At 45.2% G+C, this 22,152-nt stretch overlaps 1 protein-coding gene across 1 annotated transcript in view; it reads right to left on the bottom strand.

Moving 5' to 3' along the window:
* ARFGEF2 (ADP ribosylation factor guanine nucleotide exchange factor 2) overlaps window positions 1-22,152 on the bottom strand; it is a 101,448-nt gene that overhangs the window by 9,255 nt on the left and 70,041 nt on the right. The window contains exons 26-35 of the mRNA XM_045980405.1: window positions 20,575-20,726; window positions 14,774-14,946; window positions 11,856-12,016; window positions 10,646-10,776; window positions 10,368-10,497; window positions 7,805-7,940; window positions 6,841-6,979; window positions 6,677-6,731; window positions 3,898-4,012; window positions 1,167-1,297 (exon numbers count right to left, since the gene is read on the bottom strand). Of these exons, the coding sequence (XP_045836361.1) occupies window positions 1,167-1,297; window positions 3,898-4,012; window positions 6,677-6,731; window positions 6,841-6,979; window positions 7,805-7,940; window positions 10,368-10,497; window positions 10,646-10,776; window positions 11,856-12,016; window positions 14,774-14,946; window positions 20,575-20,726 (1,323 nt within the window). The remainder of the gene's footprint in view (window positions 1-1,166; window positions 1,298-3,897; window positions 4,013-6,676; window positions 6,732-6,840; window positions 6,980-7,804; window positions 7,941-10,367; window positions 10,498-10,645; window positions 10,777-11,855; window positions 12,017-14,773; window positions 14,947-20,574; window positions 20,727-22,152) is intronic.

Genomic DNA, 22,152 nt, shown 5'->3' with positions numbered 1-22,152 from the left:
CAGAGGGGAGGTGCGGGGAGCAGGCTCCCTGCTGAGCAGAGAGCCCAATGCAGGGCTCAATCCCAGGACCCTAGGATCATGACCTGAGCTGAAGGCAGAGGCTTAACCCACTAAGCCACCCAGGCGCCCCCATGCTCAGGAGAATTAAAAACATGTCCACATAAAAACTTGTATACAAATGTTCACAGCAGTGTTATTCATTATAGCTGGACATGGGAACAACCGTCTGTCAACGATGACTGAATGAACAAAATGTGGTACCATACAATGGAATATTATTTTATATATGAACACACATACACACTTACGGAGTAACATGGATGTTAACATGCTACAGGCACAGACGGCAACGCGGTGAACTTGGAAAACATTACGCTAAGTGAAAGAAGCTGGACACAAAAGCTCGCATTTGACATGATTCCAGTAATAGAAAATATCCAGATTAGGCAAATCCATAGAGACAGAAAGGAAATTAGTGGATCTCAAGGACTGGGCTAAGGAGGGAAGGGACAGTGACTGCTAATGGTTAGGGCATTCCTTTCAGCAGTGATAAAAATATTCTGGAATTAAACAGGGGTGATGTTTGCAAACTCTGTGAATATACCAAAACTCTGAATACTCATTCATGGATCTGCTAGCCCCTGGAGCACTGACATTTACACCCTATGGTGTAATGTTACTGTCCAGCTTTTGGATACCCAATCCTCTGTCTCCAAGGGTAACGTATTATATAAAAGGCTGTACATACAAAACAAAAAAGTAAACCTTAAATGAAAATTGGTATCTTTATCCAGACATTTTTCTCTCATTTATGGTTAAACTGTATGCCAATTATGAGGAATAGTCCCCCTGATTAATAACACTTTTTTTTCAAAGCACCAAGGTGGGGATGGCATGTGACTAGGGGATGCCAGTAAATTGACTTTCTGGGAAATTTAAAGAAAAAAAAAAGCCCTGATTTTTAGTGTTTGCTGACTGCCGTGGTATAAATATTCCCATTGCAACCAATTTCTCAAGCCACCGATAGGGCATGACTGAAGGCAGGGCTGGGGGGAGGCGAGCACGATGGGCTCCTGCAAGCCACCACGAGCTGGCCCCAGCACACCACCGTACCTGAGCAACCTCCCCACACACGAGGACGTCCCCCTCAAAGCTGGTCTTCTTACCTGGGCAGCAACCATGTGCTCTGCATCCTCCTTCTTGCTTGTTGCGGGGTAGAACACAATGTTGTCGATGGTCTGTATCAGTTCCAGCTGGACCACACACTTGATGAGGAGGCTGGCAAACAGTTTCTGATCTATATTAGATGATAAAGATTAACCCTAATAATGATTCAGCCAGTGTTGGATAAGTATTCCCCGAGCTCCTACTATGTGTCAGGCAGGCATGGCTCTTGAGGCTGTGGCAGAACAGTGGAAAAGCCGGACAAAACCCCATGGCAGAGAGAGACAATGAACAGGATCTTTTAAGTCTAAGGTACGATATGTCAGGTGACAGTGACAAAGGTAAGAATGGGGAGGAGGGAGAGGTGGTGTCGGGGTGGGGTTGCGGGTTTAGACGAGCTGGTCAGGAAAGGGCTCCCTGCCAATGGGATGCCTGAGCAAAGACCTGAGGGGAGAGGTCAGCTACGCAGGGACCTCATCTTCCAACCAGCTGCTCTGCCACCTGCCGGACTCCTACAGACAGCTCGGGACGGTGCCCTAAGCACCCCAGGCCCCAGGTTCCTGCAGCAGCCGGACTTTCCAAAATGGCTGCCAGTCAGTCTGAGGGGCAGGGGCGGGGCTCTTTTCCGCTCTTAGTTCCCTGTGGCTTTCTGTCTGCTCTGGAGGTGGTATCCTTTCTGTATCTGCTTCAGTTTCCCTCAAGAGTCCCCCTTTACCTCTTCTAGTGGTTAGCCATCTTTGACTAGCTAGTAATTCTTTAGGTAGCATCTTCTCTGTTCAAATTATTGGTGTGGTTTCTGTCTACTGACTAGACGCTGGCTAATATTTCCTCCCTCCATCTTTGTCTTCTCACTTCCTGGGCTCAGGGGCGGCCCACGTCGGGCACTTCACTGGTGTTGACTGGATATAATAAAAGTGGAGATTCCTTATTCAACTTATTGTTATAGAATCAGAATGTTGAAAACATTAAAGCGTTCAATGATGGCAAATGAGGATGGGTCGTTTCATCTCTTAAACTGTGTGTGTGTATTTATACTAATTCTCCAGCAGAATCAGTTTTAATTAAAGAAGAACATGGTGAAGTTGCAGCACATGTACATTTAATTCATGCCAATTCAGTGACGTCACCTTGGACCCAAAATGAAAAGGAAAGAAACAGTCCAAGTGGTGTGAGATGGTGCCCGTCACCCCACTCACTGCGCTGACGCCCACACGGCGGGCTCGGATGGCAGAAAGCAAGCATGTTCCCAGGAGGAAGGGCAGGGCTCTCAAGCCCCAGGTCCCTCTCAGAGTACAGACCTCTCGCTGCACCAAGAGTGGTTCTATTTCAAGAACTGTATGCATGCACCCCCCGCCACACACAAGACACGCCTTTCTCTGGAGCTGCTGAGGCCGGAGACCTGCTCCCCGGCCCCCGCGGCAGATACTGAGGAACAGCGTGCGAGTGTCCGACATGCTGTCTTTCTAATGGATTCCAAGGGTGGTTATGTTTTGGTTGGGGACCAGGCATGGCTGTGTCTAATACACTGCTTCAGAAGTTAACAGCGGTGTCAACACCGACGGCCTGGCTCGAGGAGAAGAGGGTGGGACTGCTCTGAAGAAAAGCAACAGGGCCACAGCTAGAAAAAGACCAGACCACGAAACCAGGAGTGTTCCAGTTTCTCAGTCAGCTAGAAGTGTGCGAGTCCCCACCCTACTCCACAGGGGCAGGTCGTGTTATCTATCTCGGTCCCAGATCACACAAACGTAAAGAACAGCACCTCCTCCAAGAGCTCGAGGGACGATTACACGAGGTCACACACATGAAACACACAGTGCCGTGCCTGCCTCACAGCAACAACTGTTAAACGCATTTTTTTTTAAAACGGCAGTAAAACATAACCACAAGTAATGCTGAGAGGCAAACTGATAAAAGTAATCTGAAACTCATGCCCAGAAAAGGGATCTCTAACACATAAAAAGCTCCCCCAAACCAATAAAAAGATGAACAGCCAATATAAAATAAGGACCAATTTGAATAGATGATGCAAAAACAGGTTCTTAAAAACATGAAAAACTCAGTTTCACTTAAAATTAGAAAACCGCAAGTAAAAATTACTCCAAAGATAGGAAACATCACCTACGTGTTCCTGAGGATCATGTAAACAGGTACAACCTTAATGGGCAGGAATCTGTAATTATGTGTCAAAATGACAAGTGCACCTCACCCAGCAGTCCTACTGCTAAGAATTTATTACACAGACACACATATTAGGTGATTCAGGGTAGTACTGTTTGTAACAGAAAAAGATGGGGAATAATATAAACATCCATTAGTAGGAACCCAATTAAGCACATAATAATACATCTATACCCTGGGACGACATACAATAAATAGTATAAAAGAAGGTGAAAGCTTTTTAGGTACTGATTTTGAATGGTCTCAAAAATACACTAAATGAAAAAATAACACACAGTATTCTGTAATCTGTATAAAAGGGACAGGAGGCTTTGTGTGTGTGTGTGCGTACAGATGCGTGTGTTTATGGCTATGCTACTTCTTGCACACGGATACAATTCGAAATGCACAGAAGAAACTGCTGACACTGGCTGGCAGGGACTGGCAGGCTGAGGCATGGGGTGGAAGAAAGGCTTATCATGTTCACCCTTTTGTACCTTCTGATTATCTGAATTATGTAAACATGGTATCTATTTAAAATAAATAAATGAAAACAACTAGAAAATGTGGCCTTACTTGCATAAGGTCTACCTTTCCAGCTGTCATCGGTCGGGTTAGAGAGTTGGCTCTGGCCTCTCTCAGAGGCGTTTTTATCTATGCTGCTTAGAGACTGGCGGTCCAGATCCATATCCTAAAAGTTAACCCAAAGAGAAATACAATGTTCACTTTCTTTATCCACAATTCAGCATCTGGGTAGAGATGTGCCTGTTTTGACACTGTTGGCCCAACTTGTATTTAGGTGTCTTGCTTAGCTTGAAGTAAAATTACACTGCCTGCTGAACTAGGCTGCATAGGATAGATTACGGATGTAATGTATTTTCTCCCATTAAAATTTCACCTTTTCTTATTCCTACTCTGAAGGTGTCTCTCTATGTATCAATGATTTAACAATGAGTGTGACATGGGGCACCTGGGTGGCTCAGTCAGTTAAGCATCAATTTCTTTTTTTTTTTAGACTTTATTTATTTATTTGACAGAGAGGGAGTGAGTATAAGCAGGGGGAGCAGGAGAGGGAGAAGCAGGCTCTTCACTGAGCAGGGAGTCTGATGCAGGGCTTGACCCTAGGACCCTGGGATCATGACCTGAGCTGAAGGCAGACACCTAACTGACCGGGCCACCCAGATGCCCCCAAAGCATCAGACTCTTAATCTCAGCTCAGGTCTTAATCTCAGGGTTGTGAGTTCAAACCCTGAGTTGGGCTTCATGCTTGGTGTAGAGCCTACTTAAAAAACAAACAAAATAATGAGTGTGGCAAATTAATGAGGACAAGCTCAAAAACAAACTAGTAATAGCTAGTTTTTTAAAACATTGACAGATGACAGTTAACCAAAGTTGTTAAAATAAGGTGCTTCATTTTTTAAGTTGCTATATCCCAGATGCCTTTTTTTTTTTTTAAAGTAGGTTCCACACCCAACGTGGGGCTCAAACTCACAAACCTGAGCTTAAGAATTGCATGCTCCTCTGACGGAGTCAGGCAGGTGTCCCCCAAATGCCTTTTAAAATCTGATGGCCAGGGGCACCTGGGTGGCTCAGTCGGTTGAGTGGCTGCCTTTGGCTCGGGTCATGATTCCAGGGTTCTGGGATCGAGCCCCGTGTCGGGCTCCCTACTCAGTGGAGAGCCTGTTTCTCCTTCTCCCTCTGCCTGCTGCTCTGCCTACTTGTGCTCTCTATCTTTCTGTCAAATAAATAAATAAATCTTAAAAAAAAAAAAAATCTGGTGGCCTTACATTTATCTGGGAATAGAAGTTAATAATACAAAGCCCCTGTACACCGAGGTATTTAAAAGTGAGACTTGAATCAGAACTTCTCTATGTGGCCTCACACAGAAAACAAGAACCATTATCTCACGGGTGTGGAGGAAAGCATTCTTTATTTAAGAGGATAATGAATAAGGATAATTATATCAAGGCATTATTTCTATCAGCAAAACACCAGGACTGAGAGTTCAATAAGGGAGAATTCGTTAAATAGATTACAGTAACGTACAGCCACTAAAAAATATGCTCTCAAAGAATATTTAAGAATACGGAAAGGGCGCCTGGGTGGCTCAGTGGGTTAAGCCTCTGCCTTCAGCTCAAGTCATGATCTCAGGATCCTGGAATTGAGACCCACATAGGGTGCTCTGCTCAACAGGGGCCCTGCTTGCCCCTCTCTCTCCCTGCCTCTCTGCCTATTTGTGATCTCTCGCTGTCAAATAAATCTTAAAAAAAAAAAAAAAGAAAAAGAAAAAAAAGAATCTGGAAAAATGCTCACATGCTGTTAGGTAAAATGTCATGTGCCAAGTATGCCCAAATTTCAAACATGTGTGGGTTAGATGTGTGCCGTTACACAAAGAAAAAACTAGAAAGGTAAACTGTGGTTTTTACTGGGTGAGGTGACTTAATTTCTGTACTTTCTAAAACAGATGCTAACGAACATATATAGATTTAAATCTTGCCCTTTTTTGTTTTTAAAGTCATCTCTACCCCCAACGTGGGGCCTGAACTCACGACCCTGAGATTGAGAGCTGCAAGCTCCACCATCGAGCCAGCCAGGTGCCCCTAGGGTTTATTTATTTATTTATTTATTTATTTATTTATTTATTTGACAGAGAGAGAGATCACAAGTAGGCAGAGAGAGAGGAGGAAGCAGGCTCCCCGCGGAGTGGAGAGCCCGATGCGGGGCTCAATCCCAGGACCCTGAGATCATGACCTGAGCCGAAGGCAGCGGCCCAATCCACTGAGCCACCCAGGCGCCCCGGGTTTTTTTTTTTTTTTAAGATTTTATTTATTTGGGGCACCTGGGTGGCTCAGTGGATTAAGCCACTGCCTTCGGCTCAGGTCATGATCTCAGGGTCCTGGGATCGAGCCCCACGTCAGGCTCCCTGCGGAGCAGAGAGCCTGCTTCCTCCTCTCTCTCTGCCTGCCTCTCTGCCTAGTTGTGATTTCTCTCTGTTAAATAAATAAAATATTTAAAAAAAAAAAAAAAAAAAAAAAAGATTTTATTTATTTATTTGACAGACAGAGATCACAAGTAGGTGGAGAGACAGGCAGAGAGAGAGAGAGAGACGAGGAAGCAGGCTCCCCACTGAGCAGAGACTCCGATGCGGGGCTTAATCTCAGAACCCTGGGATCATGACCTGAGCCAAAGACAGAGGCTTTAACCCACTGAGCCACCCAGGTGCCCCATGCCCCTAGTTTTTAAATCTTATAATCTTTTGTACTCACTTCCCATCAGAAAAGCATAAACTCTTTGGATTGCTTAATTTTTTGCTCTAATAGGAGATCAGAGAAAAGACAATAATAAAGAACCCTACCAAATGTTTTTCTGATGAATCTTCCTCCATTCCTGCAGGTTTCCAGGTCAGCAAGCTGAAGGGAACGCAAGAGAAGGAAAATGATTCATGTGAAAGGCAACTTGGGAGTCTTAAGATGTCTGCTGTGCACAGAAATCAACAGCGAGAAGCACATGCACACTCACACGTGTGGGATGGTTGTTTTGAAGATATCCAGCATACAAATGCATGTCTCATCCCAGACGTCCGGGCTGAATTTCTCCCCATTGGATATGACTAAGTTTTCTAAGCAATTGGTACCTGACCGAGCCAACTGCTCATTATCTGCAAAATAAAGTGATATTCATCACTAAACTTCCACTGCTGTTTTCATTCCCACCAGGGCACCGATGCTTCATATCATGGGGTCGAGATAACACGACACAGGGCGGGGGGGGGGTTCTGCAGGCTCTTATTTAAGGAAGCAACGATCCCGACGGTATTACAACTTTTATTGTTTAAGCAGGCTATAAAGAGAGAAAATTATTTGTCGCAGTTTTATTGCTAGGGATGGAAAAAGGTCACTTTGTTACTTAATTAACTGGTTTCTTGTATGATGAATGGTAAAAGATGAAAATATTAGACCAGCATTTCTCCAAATTTCGTCCCTCAAACACTGCCATACTGGTATTATCTGTTTTATCATTTGTTTTAAAACTGAGTCACTTTTGGGAAAAACTTAACACACTGAAGCTTTGTCCTAAGCCAAAACCATCTATAGAATCCGGGTTAAATGGGCTACGTGGGTAATTTTCCTAGCATGCACTCTCTCAGCACTTAAGTACTCAAATGGAAATGTCCACTGATGAAGCTGTTGCTACCTGACCCTCATTGTACATTTTTTAAAATTACAGAAAATTTCAAATGTCGACAAAAGTAGAAAAAACCAGTATAATACATAGAGGCACATCTTCTAAGATATAATAATAATTACAACCCATCTTTAAGAAGTGCTTTATAAACTGAATCATGTAAAAATACACATTTTCACCAATTAAATTATATACTGTAATTCTTTGGCATTACCTTCTTGCTTTTACGTATTGAAAAAATTCATCTCCCATTAAAAACTAAGGCAAGAAGAACGACAGCCAGGGACATAGAGAGTACCTTGTTTCACACACCACTGCAACTGTGCAAACACATCAGAAAGAAGTACTTCATTCAGAGCTTCATAAAACTGGGTGAACACGTCACAGATGGCATAGAGGGCGTGATTGCAAGTTGTCGTCATCCACTCAGATTTCTGAAAAAACAAAAAGGTAATGTGAGGCCACTCTCCTTGTGGGGAGACGGGCACTCTCCTACATGATGGGCACCGCTGTTCCGGTGTGCCACCTGGCAGTATCCGTCAACAGTCTTTACAACACTCACACCCGCAGGTGTAGGAACAGGGCTGACAGCAACAGACCCTAAGGAAAGAATCAAAGATCTGGGGCGCCTGGGTGGCTCAGTGGGTTAAGTCTCTGCCTTCAGCTCAGGTAGTGATCTTGGAGTCCTGGGATCGAGCCCTGCATCGGGCTCTTGGCTCAGCAGGGAGCCTGCTCCACCCCCCCCACCTGCCTCTCTGCCTACTTGTAATCTCTCTCTGTCAAATAAATAAATAAACATCTTAAAAAAAAAAAATCAAAGATCTGAGTGTGAGGGTCTGTGAATAAAGATGTTTACACCACACTGACATTTACACACTGAAAACACAGATATGAACCAATACACAGCAAGGCGGCAACTGAATTAAGTACATCTCTATGAGAGAATATTAACACTCATCCAAAGTGATACTGACAAAAAGTTGTAATGATTTGGAAAAAGTGAATATGAGATTATGCTAACTATACCTTTTTACACCAAAAATTTACCTCTGGTAATTTCATGGCACTATTTCAAGTATTTAATATAGAGAGAGATTCAGAAAATCATCAAAAAGGGAGGGGTTGGTACTGCTAAACAAGATTCTAAAAGTGGAAGCTATAAGAGAAAAGCCTGCTAGATTTGGTTCTTTAAAAGCTAAAATCTTCTTTTTTTTTTTTTTTTTTTAAAGATTTTATTTATTTATTTGACAGAGAGAGATCATAAGTAGGCAGAGAGGTAGTCAGAGAGAGTGAGAGGGAAGCAGGCTCCCTGCTGAGCAGAGAGCCCGATGTGGGACTCGATCCCAGGACCCTGAGATCATGACCTGAGCCGAAGGCAGCGGCTTAAACCACTGAGCCACCCAGGCGCCCCAAAAGCTAAAATCTTCTAAAATGAAAAGAAAATGAGCATAACAATGTGGGCAAAATCATTTGCAATTTATGTAAGGACATGCCATTTTATGTATACACTGACAAGCTCTTAAAACAATAGGAGGGAGGTGACTAACTCAAGAGATGGGCTAAGGATGTGAAAAACCAATTCATAAAAGAAGAAATGTGGATTAGTAAAGTGAAAAAAAGTATGCAACCTCACTAGCAATTAAAAAACTATGAGGCAGGGGCACCTGGTGGCTCAGTCGGTTTAATGTCTGACTCTTGGTTTCTCAGGGTCATGAGATCGAGTCCCATGTTGGGCTCCACGCTGGGCATGGAGTCTGCTTAAGATTCTCCTTCTCCTGGGACGCCTGGTGGCTCGGTCAGTTAAGAGTCCAGCTCTTGATTTTGGCTCAGGCTGTGGTCTCTGGGTGTCTGGCTCCCTGCTGAGCAGGTTAGCCTGCTTCTCTCTCTCTCTCTCCCCTCCTCCCCCTGCCACTTCCTCTGTTCACCCATGCTCTCAAATAAATAGATCTTAAAAAAAAATTCTCTCTCTCTGCTCCTCCCCACTCCCTCATGCATGTGCACTCTCTCTTAAAAAAACAAAACAAAAGAACTGAGGCGCTTGGCTGGCTCAGATGGAAGAATGTAACTCTGTTTCCAGATCATGAGTTCGAGCCCAGTGTGAGGTGCAGAGAGATATGGAGAGCCAAGGTGGGCATGGAGAAACAGGGATGCTCAGGCACTGCTCAAGTGTAAATGGCTGAAATTTATTTGTAAGTAACTTACAAGTATGTATCAAAAGCCTCAGTAATGTGCAAGCTCCAAACGTGATACTCCACTTGTCCCAAGTAAACAAAGAAAAAAACAAGTACAAAGGTAGCAGCTAAGAATGTTCATTTCAGGGCTAAGAAAAACTGGAAATAATTTCTTATGGACCAGGGGATATGTGCAGCCAGAAACATTTTGCAGCTTTGAAAAAACATTATGGAAGACTCAGGATTGTAGAAAAGCACTCATGTCCTAAGTTGAAAAGACAGTTTATGGTGTGTGTGCTGGCATTCCTTTTTTCTCTTAAGATTTTTTATTTTTTATTTTATTTTATTATTTTTTAAAGATTTTATTTATTTATTTGACAGGCAGAGATCACCAGTATGCAGAGAGGCAGGCTGAGAGAGGGGGAAGCAGGCTCCCCGAGAGGCAGAGAGCCCAATGCAGGGCTCGATCCTGGGACCCAAGGATCATGACCTGAGCCAAAGGCAGACACTTAACCAGCTGAGCCACCCAGGCGCCCCGGCGGTTTCCATTTTAAAATACACCCCAGAAGCTCGAAGTGTAAGACTTGCATGGGGATCATGATGTAACCCTGCAGCAGACGAAAGCAGAGAGCCCCCTCCCATCCCTACCCCCACCACCGTGTCCAGGGCACCGCTTCAGTCATCACCTACCTCCGACTGCTGCTCAGGGAGTTTCATATTGTCAAAAATCCTGAACACGATTCTGAACAGGTCCTGCCACCAGTGCTTTTCAAAGGTGTGACCGTAGCTCTTCATGATCTCAAACATGACCGTGAGTCCTCTGGAGGAACAAAGTCAGGCACAGAGAGGGAATGGGGGGAAGAGAGGAAAGAAGAGCAGAGAAGAGAGGGGGAGAGCATGGGGTCAGGTGAGCAGGTGACCGAGGCTCATTCTGTGGCAGAAGGGGCACCATCCTGGGACACGGTTACCTTGTCCGAACATCTAGCTTGCATCTGTTAATGATGCAGGAGAGCTCAAACAGGATGGGGAACCAGCCTCGGACCCAGACCCTGTCGCCAGGAGCCACATTCATGTCATCGCTGGTGTATTCTTGTAGCACCTGCCAGGAGAGTCACCTCTCAGATGCAGACTATGCAAGCAAAGGAAGAAACTAAAAGGGAACTACACGAAGATTAAGGCCCCACACATTTCCCCCTCTAACAACAACCGTTCAGCAAGGGCAGGGTAGGAAATCCCCAGGAGGCGAACATAAGCCTCTCCCAAGTACACATGAGCAGTTATGCCTACAGACCTTCATGTGTTTTGGAATAAGCTGAGTGGGCAGATCACTGCAAAGTTAACTAGGGCACTAGAACATGAAGTCAGCTGTCCAAGGTCATGCAGCTAGGAGCTGGCAGTCTTTCCCAGTCTGGATGTGAAGTTCCACTCCCTGCCCTCCCTCTGGGATTTTGAGCCCTTCGATCTATAATCACTCTTGAAGAGAGATACTGTCTGTTGTAATGAAATTTCTTTATCAGCTCTGGTTACCCAACATTAGGCAATTTCTCTCTGAGCCTCTGTCAATCCTGGTACAACCGGGACATAATTGCCAATCTCATAGGTCTGATGTGGAAACGAAACACATCGATACATAGAAAAGAAAGATCTGAAGGAGGGATCTGTATCATAGTTTAGATGTACTTATTTCTACCAACTTCAGTGTCTGAGACTGCTATTTAAACCAAGCGGGCCTCTTGGGAAAGGTGAGACATAAAAGCCCCAAACATTTCTGGGAGAAAAAAAAAAGGTGATTTTTAAAAATGTAACTTCTCAAAAAAAAAAAAAAAAGTAACTTCTCAGCCATGTCACAATGGTAAAATCTCATTTCCTGAAGAGGGAGGTTTGTTTCCTTTCAAGCAGAAACGTCCAGCTTCTTCAGCTTTGCCATAATTCAAAGCTAAATACTATCATCTTCCACAAAACCAGTTCACAGAACACTAGGTAAAAATTCAGTAGGAGTAAAAGAAGTAATTTCATACATGCAAAACGAGAGAAGGGGTAGAACCCCAGTAACGGGCAGCATTTTGAAGTGAATGCCCAGTTTAGGGCAAACACGCATTTCTAAAAGTGTAGTGGGGAACGCTCTTTGCGATTCCTTTTCTCCTCAGTGCCCAAGAGGGAGGAGAGGAAGTGACGTACCCGAGGCCTCTCAGAGACGTATTTCCCACAGAAGCGGATGAGCCGGATGGCCTCCATGCTCGTGTCGGGGAAGGCCGCGTTGCAGGCGAACTCCGACAAGCACTTCACAGCGTCCTGAAAGGAATCGATGGCTGCGGGGAAATGGTGCTGGAAGATAGTTGCTGCGGAAACAAAGCCATGTTTTTCATAACACCAGAGACTTACAAATGGGGATCCAACACCTCCCACCCTGAGAGGACTACTTCTGTGAAAATCTAAGAAAAGCATGTCACTATTTCTAGGAGACAGCATTTCTTATTAAATTATTCAGGAATGAATCGACTGGGCACTGCCTGGGCTAAACTGGTTCCTGAGCTCCAGTACTTTTACTCACTCCTTCATTCATTCATTCGTTCATTCATTCATCCAAGCAGCCCTCCAGCCATCCAACATTTCCTGACTGCCAACTATGAGCAAAGCACAGTTGTGGGCCCTTGGAACAGAGGTAACCAATGAAATTTCCTGCTTCACGATACTCGTGCTCCAATGGGCAAGACAGACAATAATAGCCTAAGCCAATACATATATAAAATATAAAATAACCTGAGGTTGGGTGAGTGCTAGGTGAGGGGAAAGAAGGCAGCAGGGGCTACTTAGGTTGGGGGTCAGAGAAGGACTCTCTGAAGAGGCCCTATCAAGTGTCCCCAAGGAAGTGAGAGAGGACAAGTCACAAGAAAATCAAGTTTCACCAGGATGCCAAGGTGTCCATTTCAACTTCAGCTATTTTAGGTTGGAGCTGGAGGAAATGGGTAGGATAAACACTGATCTGTGTGTGAAGCTGGCCCTCAGTGGTCTGCCTATGGAAGCTCTAGCCCTGGTTCAGTGACCCTGAGCACTCTCCTTTAATTCCCTGGCCGATCCCATCCCAGGACCACACCACGTGCTACCTGGGTGGAATGATGTGAAGACAAAGGGAGATAAAGAAGGTCAATGAGGGGCGCCTGGGTGGCTCAATGGTTTAAGCCGCTGCCTTCGGCTCAGGTCATGATCTCAGGGTCCTGGGATCGAGTCCCACATCGGGCTCTCTGCTCGGCAGGGAGCCTGCTTCCCTCTCACTCTCTCTCTGACTGCCTCTCTGCCTACTTATGATCTCTCTCTGTCAAATAAATAAATAAAATCTTAAAAAAAAAAAAAAAAAAAAAAGAAGGTCAATGGCTAAGGGTGAAAGGCAATTCAGAAGTCTAAGGTCTTCCAAAATCCTAGGAACATCACCTAAGACAAAATATAAGTAGCAAGAAGCTTCTTAAGCGTTAAAAGACCTCGGGGCGCCTGGGTGGCTCAGTGGGTTAAAGCCTCTGCCTTCGGCTCAGGTCACCATCCCAGGGATCCCCGGGATCAAGTCCCACATCAGACTCCTTGCTCACCAGGGAGTCTGCTTCTCTCTCGGACTCTGTCTGCCACTCTGCCTGCTTGGGCACTCTCTCTTTCTCTCTTTCTGACAATAAATACATAAATAAAATTTTTAAAAAAGAGAGTTAAAAGATCTCAAGAAAGATTAAAGCTAATCTGATGCTTTCTCACTCTTACAAAGGCCAAGATGAGTAAACAGCCTATGGTGTGGTAACAGGCAGGACCAGGGCCGTCTGGTCAGTCCAGAAGAGAGAGACATGGTGCCAACTCTGGGCTGGACTGTCTGGGAGTGAACCCTGCCCCACCACGTCCTAGCTGTGTGACCTCAGGCAAGTTGTTCTACTTTACTTTTCGGTCCCTCCGTTTCCTCTCTGGTCAACAGTGGGGAGTATTGGTACCGCCAGTTCTCGTTACTCATGGTAGTTGTGTTCTATAAGTCGACTGTGAACACTGACCACGCCCACGGGGAAGAGCCACTGCTCCCAGGGGAGGTGTGGAGGTAGGTTCTGCAAGCCTCTGGTCACCCTGTGTTAATCAACCAATCAATGCAGAACCTTGCTTCATGTGTGTTTCAACACACGTAAGACATAGTTATTTTATACATAGTATTGGGCTCAACACTGAACTTCTGGCCAACAGCACTTTAACTCAAGCCTGAATGAAGCTTATCGAAAACACACACTTTCTCTATAAGGCACATCCCAGTCTTCCTGCGCTCAGGGACACCAGCAGCACTTCAGCACTGTGCTTCAGGGCCATTTTATTTATTTTTGCTTTAAAGATTTTATTATTTATTTGATAGAGAGAGAGGGAATACAAGCAGGGGGAGAGGGAGAGGGAGAAGCAGGCTTCCTGCTGAGCAGGGAGCCTGATGCGGGGCTCGATCCCAGGACCCTGGGATCACGACCTGAGCTGAAGGCTTAACAACTGAGCCCCCAGGTGTCCTATGTATTTTTTTAAGATTTCATTTATTTATTCATGAGAGACAGAGGCAGACACGGTGGGAGCCTGGTGTGGCACTTGTTCCCAGGACCTTGAGCTCACCACCTGAGCTGAAGGCAGATGCTTAACCGACTGAGCCACCCAGGCGCCCCCTTCAGGGCCATTTAAAATGGTGAAGTCACCAACAAAAAGATGTTGGTGGCAGTAAGTAAACCATGGAAAGGACATTTGCTTATTTATAGTGAGAGAGCTGAAACCAGAAGGCAGAGAGTCGCCTTGTTAGCCTGGGCTGGGAACACATGCCTGGATGACTCAAGTATGTCCCTGCTGAATGCACATACATGTCCACAAACAACCAAGAAAGCGACGGGAGCCCTGGTTTTGTGGTTGCGAATAATGAGAATCGACTGTGTTTCCTTCGCAGGGTTTCTGTGCCCATGTCTAAGCACATGTTAAGAGCTCAGAACACCTCTTGGCACGTTATCATATCACAGCAGACCTGAAACAAGGAAGCCTCTTTGCGGAGTAAAACGGGAAATAAGTGGTCACCCTTCTAGATTTGCAGGTGCGACATTAGAGCCACTTACTGACGATGTGGCCCGTGGTCTGGAAGGCCAGCTCCACAATGTTCCCATCGTGATCCGAGGCTGCCTGGTGGAACACGGCAAAGATGTTCTTCCAGCCCGAGCGGATGTTGGCTGCCTGGGAGTTCACCATCTGCGCAACACAGCGGATCACCATGTCCCGGATGGTCGGAGACCTAAGGAAAGAAGGGGGCAGCCATGTCAACTGTACTCTGAACGGAGAAAGAGAAATTAACATGGAAAAACCTGCATTTTGGGGGCACCTGTGTGGCTCAGTGGGTTGAGTCTCAGCCTTCGGCTCAGGTCATGAACTCAGGGTCCTGGGATTGAGCCCTGCATAGGGGCCTGCTTCCCCCACTCCCCCTGCCTGCCTCTCTGCCTACTTGTGATCTCTCTCTCTCTGTCAAATTAATAAACAAAGTCTTAAAAGAAAAACCTCATTTTTATTCTTCTATTTTTATTTTATTTTTTTTGGAGCCGGGCATGGGGCTTGAACTCATGAGCCTGAGGCAAAGACCTGAGCTCAGATCAACGGTGGGATGCTTAACTCAGCCATGCAGATGCCCTCTCTCCAACAAAAAATGCATTTTTAAAAGCAGATTTTACATAGTAATGTATATTCACTAAAAAAATTAAACTAGATACAACAACAAAAAACATTAAGACAATCACTGGGCAGACAGATGCTTTCCCAGCACTGTCCTCCCACCTCCTTGATAAGAGAATTCTGATTTCATGCAGGCAGCAACATGCCTGACCTCAGGGAGCCAGTCATGACCAGGACAAGACAACACGACAATCTTGTCTCATGTGCCAGGTCCGCCACGCCCCAGTCTCCCTTGCAGCCAGGGGAGCCACATGACCTGTTGTAATGACTCGTAAGAGAAAATTTGGGGGAATGTGAAGGGGAGGGGTTTCTACTCTAGTTTTTGTCTTATAAAGAATACACATGGTAGGCTCTGCCCCCTTTCTTGGTATCCCCATTTTGAACACAGTATGATGCCTGGAGCTAGAGCCTCTGTTCAGCATCACAAAACAACAGGCTCAAAGATAAAAAGTGATCCTGTGGATGGACAAACAAAGGAACAGAAAGAAGCTGGATCCTTGGGTGTCTGGATGGCTCAGTCGGTGAAGCGTCTGCCTTCGGCCTGGGTCATGATCCCAGGGTCCTGGGAGCGAGTTCCTCAAGGGGCTCCCTGCTCAGCAGAGAGTCTGCTTCTCCCTCTGCCTCCACTCCTCCCCCGCTCTCTCTCTCAAATAAATAAATAAATAAAATCTTTTTTAAAAATAGCAAAAAGAAAGAAGCTGGGTCCTCAATGACAATTTGGGCTATGGAACCAAAGTTGGGTCCGCCTGCCTCTGACATGTTACATAAACAATACATAGCCTTGTGGTTCAAGGCACTGTTGGTCAGTTTTTCCGGCTGAAAACCTTTACACTGATGATACTTACAATTTTGAGTCCTCAGAGATGACTATTCCTAAATTCTTGGTGCCTATCTTCTTGGATTTTTAGGCAGGGATATACGTGTAGGATAAACGCATATACATGGATGAGAATATACAAATGTTACTTTAAGATGCAAAATTTTAAATTTAATCATTACAAAACCAAACCTGAAGATAAAAAAAAAATGGCCCATTTTCTGAAGCAGCTGCAAGGTTCAACACGGTGTTACTTGGATACTTGCAAAAGGTTAGCATGTACGTCTTGCAATCTATGAGGACATACGCAGTTATGGGGTGGGCGCTATTATCATACAAACAACAAGCAGCAAGGCTGCACAAACCTATCTCTTCCACTCACCACTAGCTTTGAAACCCATTTAGCGTGGCTTTGGGATTGCAAACTTGACTTGCAAATTTTATCTGGCTTAGGGTAACATTCATTTTCATCTGTGGGATCCATAGTAACTGATAACAGATCATTTAGGGAAGACCAGGAGAAAGTCAAAAGAGTTAAAACTTAGCTAAGAGTCCACAAAGGAAACGCGTCACCCACAGATAACAAAGGACTGACTACATACTGCGGTGACTTCAGTACGTATTAAGATGGAATTCATGACTGCCTCCCCCATGAAGAAAAGCAGCTCACTGGGAAGAACTACATGTACTTTCTATAAAAATTTATTTGAGGGAGAGGGGGTGGGGGAAGGGCACGAGTGGGGCGGGGAGAGGCAGAGGGAGAGAGAGAATCTCAAGCAGACTCCACACTAAGCATGGAGCCCGGTGCTGGGCTCAGTCTCATGATCCTGCATCCTGTGTGACCGAGAGTCAGATGCTGAAATCCAGAGTCGGATGCTCAACCAGCTGAGCCACCCAGGGGCCGCTCTCCATGTACTTTTTAAAATGCTTTTCAAGGGGTGCCTGGTTGGCTCAATCAGTTAAGCATCCAACTCTTGACCTTGGGATTGTGAGACTGAGCCCTGTGTTGGGCTCTATGCTCCGCATGGAATCTGTCTGTCCCTCTCTCTATGCTCTTCTCCCTGACACACGTTCTCTCCCTCTCTCACACACAAATAAACAAAATCTTAAAAAAAAAAAATGCTTTTTGGGGTGTCTGGATTGCTCAGTCAGTTAAGTGTTCAACTCTTGATCTCAGGGTCATGAGTTCATGCCCTGTATTAAAAAATAATAACAGGGGCACCTGGGTGGCTCAGTGGGTTAAAGCCTCTGCCTTCAGCTCAGGTCATGACCCCAGGGTCCTGGGATCGAGCCCCACATCGGGCTCTCTGCTCAGCAGGGAGCCTGCTTCGTGCCCCCCTCTCTGCCTACTTGTGATCTCTGTATGTCAAATAAATAAATAAAATCTTTAAAAAAAAAATAATAAGGGGTACCTGGGTGGCTCAGTCAGTTAAGTGTCCTGTCTTCGGCTCAGGTCATGATCCCAGAGTCCTGAGATCGAGCCCTGCATCGGGCTCCCTGTTCAGTGGTGAGCCTGCTTCTCCCTCTGCCCCTCCCCCTACTTGTGCTCTCTCACTCTCACTCTCTCTCAAATAAAATCTTAAAAAAGGAAAGTTTACTAAAAAAAAATAATAATAAATCAAGATGCTTTTTGCCTGATTATTAACAGTAATACGTGATGACAATAAACATTTCAGAAAATGTAGGAAACACGCAATGAGACAAAAAATTTCCATTTTGTGGGCGCCTGGGTGGCTCAGTGGGTTAAGCCACTGCCTTCGGCTCAGGTCATGATCCCGGGGTCCTGGGATCGAGTCCCACATCGGGCTCTCTGCTCCGCAGGGAGCCTGCTTCTCCCCCTCCCCTCTCTGCCTGCCTCTCTGCCTACTTCTGATCTGTCTGTCAACTAAATAAAATAAAATCTTTAAAAAAAAAATTTCCATTTTGTGACAGTATGATATTTCACATGGAGAGATTGATAAAACTGTCCTTATTACACTGTCCAATTCCATAACCTGTCCTTTTGACTAAATCATTAAGTATTTCCCATGTCACAAACACTGTAAACATCTTTAACAGCTGCACAATATCCCACGTTGTGGCTGTACCAACAGACTTTATACTTTTATATTTAGGTGTTAGCTGTTTTTTTTTTAAATTATTTTTTGTGACTTACAACATCTTGTTGTATTTCAAAGTTACTTCCTTAGAAGAGTTACATAAGTGTAGAATTAGTGAGTCAAAAGGCAGAGAAATGTTAAGGTTCTTGCATACTGCTCAAATGCTTTTGAAAATTTTATAGCAAGTTATAGTTCCATCAACAGCGTCCGAGAGTGACTGTCAATGCGTGATTCCAAACTCACTGTCTCTTTTCAAATGCTGGCTGGGATTCTGGCCATCAGCGCCACCACCCGAACAGGCAGGCTGCCACGCCAGGTTTCCATCTCCTTGGCACTCCCAGCAGTGTCCCCAAAGGTAGGAGGGTATTTCTGTGCATACACTAAAATCAGGGTGAGGGGCACCTGGGTGGCCCTGTCAGTTGATCATTTGACTCTTGATTTCAGCTCAGGTCATGATCTCAGGGTTATGAGATCAAGCCCCATGTCGGGCTCCTTCCTGGGGATGGGGCCTGCTTAGGAGTCTCTCTTTCCCCCCTGCCCCCTGCTCTCTCTAAAATAAATTAAAAAAAAAAAAAAATAAATAAAATAAAATAAAAATCAGGGGTGATACCAAATTCTGGAATGGGCTTTGTCTTAAAATGAATAGTAAGAGAAAAACTGAGAGAGACAGACTATTAGGGAGACCTTTCTGCGGTCCTTTTTGTTACCCCAAATGACCCATGTTGGCTATGGCCTTTGAACTTGTAAGCTTTCATTTCCTTTAAAAACAAAAACAAAAATAAAACAACAACAACAACAAAAAAACCCCAAAAAACACATACAACAATCGAACCAGATCTCACGGACACATTTTAGAGGTGGGGACAGACACCTGAAAGCCATCCTTGACATTTCCTCCTTTCACACCCCGCAGCTAATTGCTCAGCACACGGTATAGGCCTTGCATTCAGAACGTAGGTAGAATCCAATCCCATGGCGCCTCACCCCTGGTCCAAATCTGAACAATGACGGTGGCTTTTCATTCTCCGCGGATAAATACAGGATGATCCCGTAACACACGTCAGACCACTTCACTTCTTTGCTCAAAGCCTCCAGCGGCGGTGTCTTTCCCGGAGAACGAGCCCAAGTGCTGACAGAGGCCGACCGCTCCGCCAAGCGCTCTCCGCCCACCGGGACCTCCTGCCTTGTTTGCTCTGCCCGCACGGCCCAGCCGCCTTGCTCCTCCTGGTGATGCTAAGGACACTGGGTCTCAGGGCTTCTGTTCTTGCTCTTCCCTCTGCTCCCAACACTCTTCCCAAGACCACATATAGCCACTCCTGGCTGGTTCCTCCCTTTGCTTAAGGGTCAACTTACCAAATGCACCTTGGTTGACTCCCCTATACAAAGCCTTGATTTAAATATTTATTTACTTGCTTATCTCACTGGACTATAAACAAGGTGTTTTGGGTTTTTTTTTTTTTTTTAGATTTTAATTTTACTTACTTACTTGACAGAGAGAGAGAGTGCACAAGCAGGGGGAACAGCAGAGGGAGAAGCAGGATCCCCACTGAGCAGGGAGCCCGACAAGGGGCTCCATCCCAGGACCCCAGGATCATGACCTGAGCCAAAGGCAGATGCTTCACCGACTGAACCACCCAGGTGCCTCTAAACAAGGATTTACTGTTTTTAATTTCATTATGGCAAACTTCAAACACACACAAAAGTAACGAGGATATGGTAATGAACACCCACATACGCAGCTACCCTGATGATTAAATCAGGGCCAGACGAAAACAGAATTTCTGACTGTTTTCTTTAGTGCTGTCTAGTCAGCACCCAGAAGGGCACTGACCGCTGGCGGGCTGCAAGGATACAGGCCAGTGAACGCAGGAACATGGTGAGTGCTTCACAGGGACAGTTGTCCCCATCTTTTCTATCACCCTCTTGGGGCAGAAACGATCAGTCACATAATTCTTCGGTTTACGAGACCAACCCCTTACTGGGTCATATAATTCTTGGCCCTGTTTTAGGATGCCTCAGCAATGGCTCTTTCTCTGAACAACGTCGGCGCCCACCCCAGTAAGAATGCATGGCACATTTCCACTCGTGGTGGTGGTGTCATCTGTCCTTCCGGGAATGGTCACACACAGATCTCAGTGATGTACTTAGAAACGATACATGTGAATCACAGTCTGCTCATCCTACCTATTTCCATCAACAAAGGAAGAAAATACCAATTGTGCGATTATAGTGTTAGGAGGTCTGTTTAGGCCACCAGTGGGGAATATGACAATGCACATACCTGTTTTTCTTCATGATATGCTCAAAGGGCCTCAGAAAATCTTTCTGGAAACGGAAGTTGGCTAATTCTCCCTTCTCGAGAAACTTCATAGAGAGTTGCCTTAAGGAGTCAACAGCGAAGATCGCCACGTCTTCATTGGGGTTACAGCCAACCTGAGCAGGAATGGGAGGTGAGGTCAGAGAGGCACAGTACAAGAGTGGCGGAGGCGGTTCTGGATGCCACGGACAGACAGCCTGCCTTCAAAACAAATGCTCTGGAAAAAAACACACCTAAGGAGAAAAGAAAATGGTGTTTCTTGGCTATGATCTGGGCAATTCTGTTTTAAGTTTAATGATGAAAGATGGGTGGCTCAGTGGGTTAAAGCCTCTGCCTTCAGCTCGGGTCATGATCTCAGGGTCCTGGGATCGAGCCCCGCATCTGGGCTCTCCGCCTGGCGGGGAGCCTGCTTCCCCCTCTCTCTGTCTGCCTCTCTGCCAACTTGTGATCTCTCTCTCTCTGTCAAATAAATAAATAAAATCTTTAAAAAAAATGATGCAAGATCAGTACTGCACATTTAATTAAAAGTGCTTTCAAATGTGCTATTTAATTTTTTAAAGACTGTGGCAAAATACACATAAAACACAAAAGTTACGATCTTAACCATGTTGAAGTGTACAGTTCAGTCGTGGTAAGGACGTCCAGACTGCTGGGCACCACATCTCCAGAACTCCAGCAAAGCTGAAACTCTGTGTCTATTAAACAATCCCCACGTTGTGTTCTAATTAATTTTATCCAATTATACAAGAGAGGTCAAAAGACTTTAAAGTCTCTGTAAAGCCTTTTCTTTTTAAAGATTTTATTCATTTATTTGACAGAGAGAGACAGTGACAGAGGGAACACAAGCAGGGGGAGCGGAAAAGGGAGAAGTAGGGTCCCTGCTGAGCAGGGAGCCCTATGTGGGGCTCGGTCTCAGGACCCTGAGATCATGACTTGAGCTGAAGGCAGATGCTTAAGGACTGAGCCACCCAGGCGCCCCTCTGTACAGCCTTTGCATACTTGCCCACATTTGTCGCCTGAAGCAAATGGTTATAAATGAGTGTCATCGGCCTCAAAAAACTCAGCACAAATATTGAGGTTTTTCAATTTCCTTAAAATTGTACTTGTCTATAGTTTACCTACTTTTAGAGACTGGAGTTATGGGTATATATATCTGGTAGTTGCTTCTCAGACTTTTCCCTTAAGAAGAATCCTTCAAGCAGAGCAAGGGGATGTTTCCTACCAGACACCCCTGCCAAAGGATCTGGGGCATCTTGCAGTAGCCAGCTCCAAGAAAGAAACTTCCCTGGCATGTGGTCTGACCTGAAAAGGTTTTATTTTTAATGGAAGTAATGTTGTAGTAAAAATTGGCAACATCAATAGGAAATGGTTACATAATCGTATGTTCACAGGCATGGAATAACATTTGGTAGTTAAAAAGAGTATGTCTAGGCTTTAGAGGAAAAAGAAGAGGAGGAGGAAGAAGAGGAAGAGGAGGAAGAGGAAGGAGAAAAAGGAGAAGAAGGAGAAGAGGAGGAGGAAGAAGAAAATGCTATCATATGC

Source organism: Meles meles, chromosome 16 (genome assembly GCF_922984935.1).
Source record: "Meles meles chromosome 16, mMelMel3.1 paternal haplotype, whole genome shotgun sequence".
Lineage (NCBI taxonomy): Eukaryota > Metazoa > Chordata > Mammalia > Carnivora > Mustelidae > Meles > Meles meles.
Note: the sequence above shows the minus strand (reverse complement) of the source record. Positions and strands in the feature narration are given on the sequence as shown.